The following is a 9,715-nucleotide window of genomic DNA, read 5'->3' on the forward strand; positions in this document are numbered from 1 at the left end:
ATCAATTTGTTGTTGGTAGCAATATGGGGGCAAGCAATACTGGGAAGGGATGTGATGAAGGAGATGAACCCATCTTCAGGGTGGGGGACAGGATGGGACGGGACTGAATCTCACGTACTCTCAGATTTGACTCTATGTTCAAACCCCGGCCTTCATTTTCTTCTAACTAAGAATGATCTCTGGGAAAACTCAACTCTTGCTCAGGACTAAGCAGTGCTGCCTACTTATTATCTCTCAAGGAAGGCAATAATAGTCGTACAATTCAGGGGGGAGAGGCTTTAGCAATTTGGTCAGGCATGATGCATCTGCGAATACGAAGAACACACTGAGGAATCATCTCCATCATTGTCAAAATTGCTGGCTTCCATCCTCTTACATAGTAGATATACACATTCTGTTTGGATTAAAACAACAACAGCATCTTTAAAAAGGCATAACAGCTTCCTATTGTTCGCGGCTACATCTAGGCACAGCCAGGGTTCTGCCAGTCTTTTGTGTCATCATTCTTCTTTTACATGTTTGGATATGATTCCATCCACTCATCAATTTCAAGGAACATTCTTTTTTGTGAAATGTGAACTTCCTTGACTAGGCATGGTTTAGCACATAGTTTAGCATATTGTTTAACTGAAACGCTGCCTCACCGCAATGTACCTTATGTTCTCTTGGGTAACAGACATGGGTATAGTTATTTTCTTTGTAAACCAAGGAAAAGTGAAATTTATAACTAAACAGCTGCAGTTGGTTGTTTTAAAAAGAAGTAATAATAGCTACAATGTTATTATTTGTATCCCAGCAACCTCCGGTCATTCCTGGGAATAATGTGTGAAGAAAAAGAAAATAAGCGCTATGCATAGACTACCTAACAGCCTCCTATTCAAAGGATACTTTAGCCAAACTGATAACATCCGCCTATAAGGCTGTAGTGGAAACATGGGAATCTACATTGGGAGGGGGAGATTTCTCAGCAGGATCCTGCTGGTGCTGTTTTTGCTGTTACTTCTGCTTCACACTATATGTAAGGCACATTCTATTAACTGCAGCATTTATGATGACCCTCTTCCTATTGCTCACGAATTTTACCAGCCAGGAGACCTTGTAATTGGAGAGATGGTTTCCCAAGTCATATACTTCTCTAATATCCAGTCTTTCAGGGAACAGCCTTCACAGATACTGATTGATGAACCTATGTAAGACATTATTTACTCCCCTTCTTTCCGATCTAATATAGTAGACCACAATGATTGAAAATGCATCATTAAGCAGTACCGTGATTTATATTTTGATGTACTTTTTCATGGAAACCCAATAATATTGTAAATTGTAAAATTCAGTATTATGGAAGAGGTATGAAGTACTCAACCTCAGCATGACAGTGATGGGCAAGGGTGGATATGGGTAGACAGAGAGACAGAGACAGGAAGCCCCCAATTTACACAAGGGTCACGTTCCGGGAATCAGGCTGAAAGCCAACATTGTGAATGGCCAAAACAAATTGGGTTCAATTGCAGATGGGATTCCCAAAGTCTTTTCCCCCAGACACCCATCCTCTTTGGATTCAATTTTTTTTGTTTTGCCAGCCATGTAAAGCTGAATACAGATTGTGGGCTTAATGTATTAATTTCTCTGATTACTGTAATGGTTTGTACTGCTACTATGTTTTCCTTTGCAAGCCCCACTAATATAAACAGTTCTGTGCTTCTTTTTGTTATTTAGTAAGCCTTCTACAGAATTTCACATGGTGGATCATGCCTTGTCACTGCCCCGCTATTTCTGTTCTCTCCGTACCTCGTTCCTTCTCAACCTTGAGGGATGTGAGTTTATGTCCACCTTCTGACTCTTTCTGTGTACAGTGGTACCTCGGGTTAAGAACTTAATTCATTTCGGAGGTCCGTTCTTAACCTGAAACTGTTCTTAACCTGAAGCACCACTTTAGCTAATGGGGCCTCCTGCTCCTGCTGCACCACTGGTGCACGATTTCTGTTCTCATCCTGAAGCAAAGTTCTTAACACGAGGTGCTATTTCTGGTTTAGTGGAGTCTGTAACCTGAAGCGTCTGTAACCCGAGGTACCACTGTATAACACAATTCTGGATCTGTTCTGTCTCTCCTCACTCTTGCAGTGCAGCACTTTCTCCACTGCTTTCCCCTCAGATTGCTCCACTTCTGCCCTCCTAGTGCTCCATTTTCTGTTCAATTGCTCAGTTGAAGATCAGAGCCTGGAAAAGTATTCAGAGCAAAGAGCTTTGCTCTTCCCATTTCATTATTCACATATATGTACTTCTGGGAGGCATAACCACTCACAACATCTCATGGTGAAGTAAGCAGTGAGCAAGGGAAGAGATCAGAGGCTCTGTGGCCTCAGGTGATGGTCTCTATGGCTTTCTTGCACCTATGGGCACTGTGTTGGCAAGGCCACACCTATTGACTTTATACTACTATTTTTTATTGGTACAAAGAGTAACTCCCTTAAATGCAGGGAGCAATTCTTCCTCTTCTTCCCCTTCTTCTTCATTTCAGTCCAGTTGTAATTTTATTACAGCTCCGTGCCAAAGAACTACCAGCACATCCTGGCCTTAGCATTTGCTGTCAAAGAAATCAGTGAGAATCCCAAAGTCTTGTCCAACATCTCTCTAGGGTTCCACGTCCTCAACAGCTACTACACTGCAAGGATGACCTACAAGGCCACGCTCAACCTGCTTTCCACACAGCATAGATTTGTCCCCAACTTCAAGTGTCACAAGTGGAACAATCTGATAGCTCTCATTGGAGGATGCATCTCTGAAATCTCTGCCAATATGGCCACCATTTCAGCAACCCACAAGATTCCACAGGTAAATCGGGAGCATGGGTTTATGGGTCGTACTATCTTGATTTTGATAAAGTTGTGACAAGGTTCCTGCAAAGTTTTATTGAAGAGGGCAGTTTGGATTAGGATTAACCAAGCAGTGCTGAGAGCCAATTGTCCAGAAAACTTGAGTATCTGTAAAAACTTGAGTATCTGTAGATATTCTTAAAACAATAGGAGAAACACCAAGAAATTATCAATAATGAAGCAGATTACTGGGTATTCTTCCACACTGTTTTCCCTTACTTGAAGTTTTCTTCTAGAAGACGCTATGCAGACATTTATTGGGAAAGCTATGCCACTGAAGTACCTGTGAAGCCTGTAGTTTTACAATCTCTCATAATCCACCAGAAACAAATCAAAACCCTCATACTCTCTATTTTAGCTCACATATGGATCCTTTTTAGCAATACAGGATGCAAACATGCTATTCCCATTTTTATACCAGATGGTCCCAAATGAAGCCAAACAGCACATAGGAATTGTGCATTTACTTCAGCATTTCAAATGGACATGGATTGTACTTTGTACTGTGGATAATGACAAAGGGGACCAGTTTCTACAGACAATTTTGCCTCTACTCTTTGAGCATGGTATCTGCTATGACTTCATACTAAAGTTGGAAAAATGGAATTATCTGGATGAGATGATACGCTTGTCTTTACAGAATCGGGAAAGTTATGCAACTGCATTTGAGACAAAAGCTAATGTATTTGTGGTTTATGGAGAGCCTCCATCCTTTCAGTTTTTGAGAGTATTGTTATTTATAGGACCAATAATGGGATGGCCACCTCTGGGTAAAGTGTGGGTTGCTACATCTCACTGGGATTTTGATTCACTGTCTATTCAGAAAGACTGGGAAATACAGATGTTCCATGGTACTCTATCCTTCACAGTCCACTCAAGTCAGCCATTAGGGTTCCAGAAGTTCATTCAGACGATAAGACCCTTCTGGAACAAAGAGGATGTTTTCATCCAGGACGTCTGGGAACAGACTTTCACCTGCTCCCTGAAAGCATCTAATGGACAGGAGGTGGAGGCTGAGCGGAAAGAACCCTGCACTTTGGAAGAGAAACTGGAGAACCTCCCTGGGATTTTGTATGAAAAACACATGACTGGTCACAGCTACAATGTCTACAAAGCTGTCTATGCTGTGGCACATGCTTTGAACTCCATATACAAATCCAGCTCCAAACATAGCAGATTGGCAAGAGGAGAGAGATTTGCCTTTCTGAATGTGCAACCGTGGCAGGTAATGACAACTCTGAACTTCTTTGCTTTGCCTCCATCCACCACTGATCTCCTGGCTTTACTCCTCACCATTCCCAATGAGCTCCAGCCGTGTCTGGTGGCAAGAGCCACAGACATTAGCCTGCCTTACCTTGTGAACATTTACTCAGAGTCAACATCACTTTCATGCTAGCTTTCCAAATACCCACCATAGAAACCCAACTACCAATCTGGTTTGCTAGACATTTTCAATCAATGTGTCCTCTGTAAAGACCGTTCTTTATGTAATTAATTTCATGTTAATGATGATAATAATAGACAAGTGGAAATACTTCATCGCTATATATACTGCTTTAAGAACAGTTATTCATATCATTGTTGTTCTTCTTGTTTAGTCGTTTAGTCGTGTCCGACTCTTTGTGACCCCTTGGACCAGAGCACGCCAGGCACTCCTGTCTTCCACTGCCTCCCGCAGTTTGGTCAGACTCATGTTTGTAGCTTTGAGAACGCTGTCCTAACATATCGTCCTCTGTTGTCCCCTTCTTCTTGTGCCCTCCATCCTTCCCAACAACAGGGTCTTTTCCAGGGAGTCTTCTCTTCTCATGAGGTAGCCAAAGTATTGGAGCCTCAGCTTCACAATCTGTCCTTCCAGTGAGCACTCAGGGCTGATTTCTTTAAGAATGGAGAGGTTGGATCTTCTTGCAGTCCATGGGACTCTCAAGAGTCTCCTCCAGCACCAGAATTCAAAAGCATCAATTCTTCGGTGATCAGCCTTCATGTAAATATTTCAATATTCCAGGTCCATCGCTTTCTGAAGAGCCTTGTATTCAACAGCAGCACTGGAGATATGGTGCACTTTGATGAACATGGAGAACTGGTTGAAGGTTTTGATGTTACCAATTGGATCACTTTCCCCAATGGCTCACTCACTAGATCGAAAGTTGGAAGACTGGAGCCTCAGGCTCCTCCAGGCAAAGAGTTAAGCATCAATGATGAGCAAATTGTGTGGCATCCAAGTTTTAATCAGGTGAATTATAACTGCAAACTCTTGACTCTATGAGATGAGGAAGGTGTTGAAGGGAATCAACCCAAGGAAGGCCACAGGGCCAGATGGGGTAGCTGGAAGGGTATTGAGAGACTGTGCAGATCAACTAGCAGGAGTTTTCGCTGGGATCTTAAATCGATCCCTAGCCCAGGCTATTGTTCCATCCTGCCTAAAGTCCTCTACTATCGTTCCAATAGCAAAAAAATCTAACCCGGAAGATCTGAATGACTTTCGTCCAGTAGCACTCACACCTACAATCATGAAGTGCTTTGAAAAGCTGGTATGAAATTATGTCATTGCCTGCCTACCAGAGGGACTGGACACATTCCAATTTGCTTATAAAATGGAAAGATCAACAGAGGACGCTGTGGCGATTGCCCTCCATGCCGTTCTTGCACATTTGGAGCAGCGGGGGGGTTATGCCAGACTGCTTTTTTTAGATTTCAGATTTAATACCATTCTACCACAACGTCTGATGTCTAAACTGGAAGATCTGGGGCTTCCGTTATCACTTTGTGGGTGGATATTGGACTTTTTGTCAGACCGCCCCCAGAGGGTTCGGTTGGGCCCTTATACCTCTAGTATGCTTAAGACTAACACAGGAACACCACAGGGATGCGTACTCAGTCCGCTCCTTTATATTCTCTACACGTATGATTGTGTCGCTGCTTACCCTAGTAATAGGGTTGTCAAATTTGCAGATGACACAACCGTGATTGGGCTCATCTCTGAAAGGGAGGGTGAAACGGACTATAGAGATGAGGTGGAGCGGCTGACAGAGTGGTGCAGAGCTAACAACTTGCTCATAAATACAAGGAAGACAAAGGAGCTTGTGGTGGACTTCAGGAGACAGAAGAGCAATGTCCAGCCACTTTTGATTGATGGGGTCTGTGTGGAGAGGGTAACAACGTTCAGATTTTTGGGCATTGAATTACAAGAGGATCTGTCCTGGAGTGTCAACACAAGGGGGCTTGTGAAGAAGGCGCAGCAGAGACTGTACCTTTTGAGAATACTAAGGAAAAACCATCTTCCGCAGAAACTGCTGCTTGCCTTCTACCACTGTGCCATTGAGAGCGTGCTCACTTATGGCTTATGTGTGTGGTACGGAAGCTGTACTACCCGGGACAGGTTGGGGTTGTGCAGAGTTGTTAAGGCAGCAGAGAGCATTGTTGGCTGCCCACTCTCCACCTTAGAGCAGATTTATGCCACAAGGTGCCATAGGAAGGCACTGGACATAGTAAAAGATCCATCGCATCCTGGTCACTGTCTCTTCGAGCTCCTGCCGTCGGGACGGAGATACAGGACGATGAAGACAAGAACGAGCCGTCTTAAGAACAGCTTCTTCTCCAGAGCGATCTCGGCCCTGAATGGGAAGCCTGGACTTTGAAAGTCATCTAATCTTCCTTGCTGTATTATACTGTATTGTTTTAATGAGTGTTTTTATAGTTGTTTTGATTTTGGGTGGAGTGCCCTACCTGGGTGGATGGAGCAGCCAAGTAATTTCGTTGTCCCCGAGAGGGGGCAATGACAATAAAGATATGATGATGATGATGATGATGATGATGATGATGATGAAAGGGGAATGTTCTCTTCTGGGCAGCTCACCGTTCCGTCAGTTCTTGAGGGGCCCTATTGTAAATTTAATGCTTTATGATCCTTGACCTCATAAATTGATCTCAAACCTTAAAATAAAGCAAGGAGTCCTTTTGGCCATCTGTGCCATTTAATTTCTTTGTGAAAATGTGTAGTCACATAAGCTAGTTACAAAGCATTGGAAAATAAAATATTTTATTTTGCTAAAATGTCACAGAATATCATGTAGTGATTTCTGGAAGGAAAAAGGATGGACCTCGCTTTTATCTTCAAGGTATCTTTATCTTATTTCTACAACTACATATTTTGGGGGGTCTGGAGATCGCATTGTCTTTTTCATGATGCACTTTCAGGCTGAGTCTTAGACTAATCAAACCGAGAGATGAAGTTGGGAATTGCTTACAAATGGGCGACAGAGGAGCTGAGCCAACTGGTTCATCCTCAGTCTCTCTGTCCCTCACATGAGTCTAATCACATGGAGGTGAAGGACTGAATAGGGCTGATCTGTTGTTCCTCATCTATATGATTTTGCACAGGCGCTGCCCCTTTCTGTGTGCAATGACAACTGCAACCCTGGCTTCAGTAGGAAAAAGAAGGAAGGAGAGAAGTTTTGCTGCTATGATTGTGCTCCGTGTCCAGAAGGAATGATCTCTAGTCAGAAAGGTGGGAGGCAGGAATGCCCATGACCTAATTTATGGGAGATATATATATATGTGCTATTTATTACCTTTGTTTTGAGAATGCTGGTGAATGCAGAGCAGTCTAATACTAAATGAATTTTCAGAAACAATTTTCTTGTTGTTGAGTTCTCATTATTTAAAAAAGTTATTGGGCTTTTATAGGATTTTTAAAACAACAACTACAACTCCCCTACTTGCCATACGTTCAGGTTTTCCCAGACATTTTGTTGATTCAGCAACAATCTGCCTGGACGCCATTTGGCAGCCCGATTCCCAGATGTGTTAGGGAAAACCCGGACGTAAGGCAGTCTTACATTTGACTGATCACAATTTTGCAGCCTACACAACTCATGAGACATTATGAGGATAAAGTGGAGGGAACGAAGTATGCCACTTGTAGTTGTAGATGGATGAAGGAATGAATGAAAGATTAGAAGCCTATCTGAGATGGAAAAATGAGCAAAGTGCCCCTCGGTTGCCAACAATTTCCCAAGCAATGAGGAGGTCCTCTCCTGGTTCGAGCCAACTCTAAAGCCAGGGTGAGAAACTTTTGCATCCTCAGGGCCTCATCCTGTTCTGTGCAACCTTCTAGGAGTAGTTGGTGGGTCCTGAGGCAAAAGTGGAGGGAGCAACTAAGGTGAGTTTGAACTTGTACTGTGGGCTACTTTCTATACAATCTTTCTATGAGATTCACTTCTCCTGGATTTTGTCAAAGAACTGCAAGAACACAAAAATAGACATCCTCAAACCTTCTTGTGACTGATTGCTTTTGAATGGCGTTACCCAGTGTAAAGGAATGCTTAAACAGCTGTTTGTGTTTAGATAGATGTTGGTCAACCTTTTGAAACACCTCTTCCCTTTCTCAGACATAGACGCTTGCATCAATTGTCCAGAGGACCAATATCCCAACAAGGACCAAACTCAATGTGTTCCCAGGATTGTGAGCTTCCTCTCTTACAAAGAAAATCTGGGGATCATCTTAGTGGTGTTGGCTCTTTCTCTCTCTCTCGTCACCACTTTAGTACTTGGCATTTTCCTGAAGCACAGGGATACTCCCATAGTCAAAGCCAACAACAGCACCCTCACCTACATCCTCCTCCTCTCCCTCCTCCTTTGCTTCCTGTGCTCCTTGCTTTTCATTGGACGGCCTGGAAGGGTGATCTGCCTTCTCCGACAAATGGCTTTTGGCCTGGTCTTCTCTTTGGCCATTTCCACTGTGTTGGCAAAGACGGTCACTGTGGTTGTGGCATTTATGGCCACCAAACCAGGATCCAGCATAAGGAAATGGGTGGGGAAAGGCCTGACCAATTCGATTGTCCTCTTCTGCTGCTTCATCCAAGCTGCCATTTGTGCTCTTTGGTTAAGTACTTCTCCACCGTTTCCAGATAAGGACACGCATTCAGTGATTGGGGAAATCATACTTGAATGTAACGAGGGTTCAGTTTCCATGTTTTACTCTGTCTTGGGCTACATGGGCTCCCTGGCCACCGCCAGCTTCATAGTAGCTTTCTTTTCCAGGAAACTCCCTGACAGTTTCAATGAAGCCAAATTTATCACTTTCAGCATGTTGGTGTTTTGCAGTGTTTGGTTGTCCTTTGTGCCAACCTACTTGAGCACCAAAGGGAAATACATGGTGGCTGTGGAGATCTTCTCCATCTTGGCCTCCAGTGCTGGATTACTGGGTTGCATCTTTTCTCCCAAATGCTACATTATTGTGCTAAGGCCTGAGCTGAACAGCAGGGAACAAATGATAAGGAAGATAAAATAAATTAAAATACAGATTAATCTCTTTATTTGACTCTTACACATATTTCATCGGATATGACAGTAATAGAAATGTCATTGGAATTCCCATATGAGTGTTTGATGCATTATCTCGACAAATTCAGTTGACCACATTTCATGTTGGCCTTGTACTCACATAAAGAATAAGGCACGACTTCTTTTGAAGATTTATTTCAACAAACCATTTTATTGTATAAAACTAAAACATTTGTTATGTGAACTAATTCTCAACAGTTCCTGATCCTATAGGAGCATCATAGGTAAATGTAAAGGGACCCCTGATCATTAGGTTCAGTCATGACCAACTCTGGGGTTGCGGTGCTCATCTCGCTTTACTGGCCAAGGGAGCCAGCATACAGCTTCCAGGTCATGTGGCCAGCATGCCTAAGCCACCCTTGACAAACCAGAGCAGCGCACGGAAACGCTGTTTACCTTTCTGTTGGAGTGGTTCCTTTTAATCTTCTTGCACTTTGATGTACTTTCGAACTGCTAGGTTGGCAGGAGCAGGGACTGAGCAATGGGACCTCACCCCATCG

At 43.2% G+C, this 9,715-nt stretch overlaps 1 protein-coding gene across 1 annotated transcript; it reads left to right on the top strand.

Annotated features, from left to right (window-relative positions):
* Nucleotides 1-1,110: 1,110 nt before the first annotated feature.
* Nucleotides 1,111-9,162, top strand: LOC309521645 (vomeronasal type-2 receptor 26-like; the record flags this gene model as incomplete). The annotated part of the gene is made up of 6 exons (XM_082204359.1): nucleotides 1,111-1,190; nucleotides 2,541-2,832; nucleotides 3,232-4,098; nucleotides 4,876-5,103; nucleotides 7,251-7,377; nucleotides 8,261-9,162. The coding sequence occupies 6 exons, from the start codon at nucleotides 1,111-1,113 to the stop codon at nucleotides 9,160-9,162; spliced, it is 2,496 nt and encodes an 831-aa protein (XP_082060485.1).
* Between the last annotated feature and the right edge of the window lie 553 nt (nucleotides 9,163-9,715).

The sequence above is a fragment of the Podarcis vaucheri genome (assembly GCF_965113315.1).
Source record: "Podarcis vaucheri genome assembly, chromosome: 16".
Classification (NCBI taxonomy): Eukaryota; Metazoa; Chordata; class Lepidosauria; order Squamata; family Lacertidae; genus Podarcis; species Podarcis vaucheri.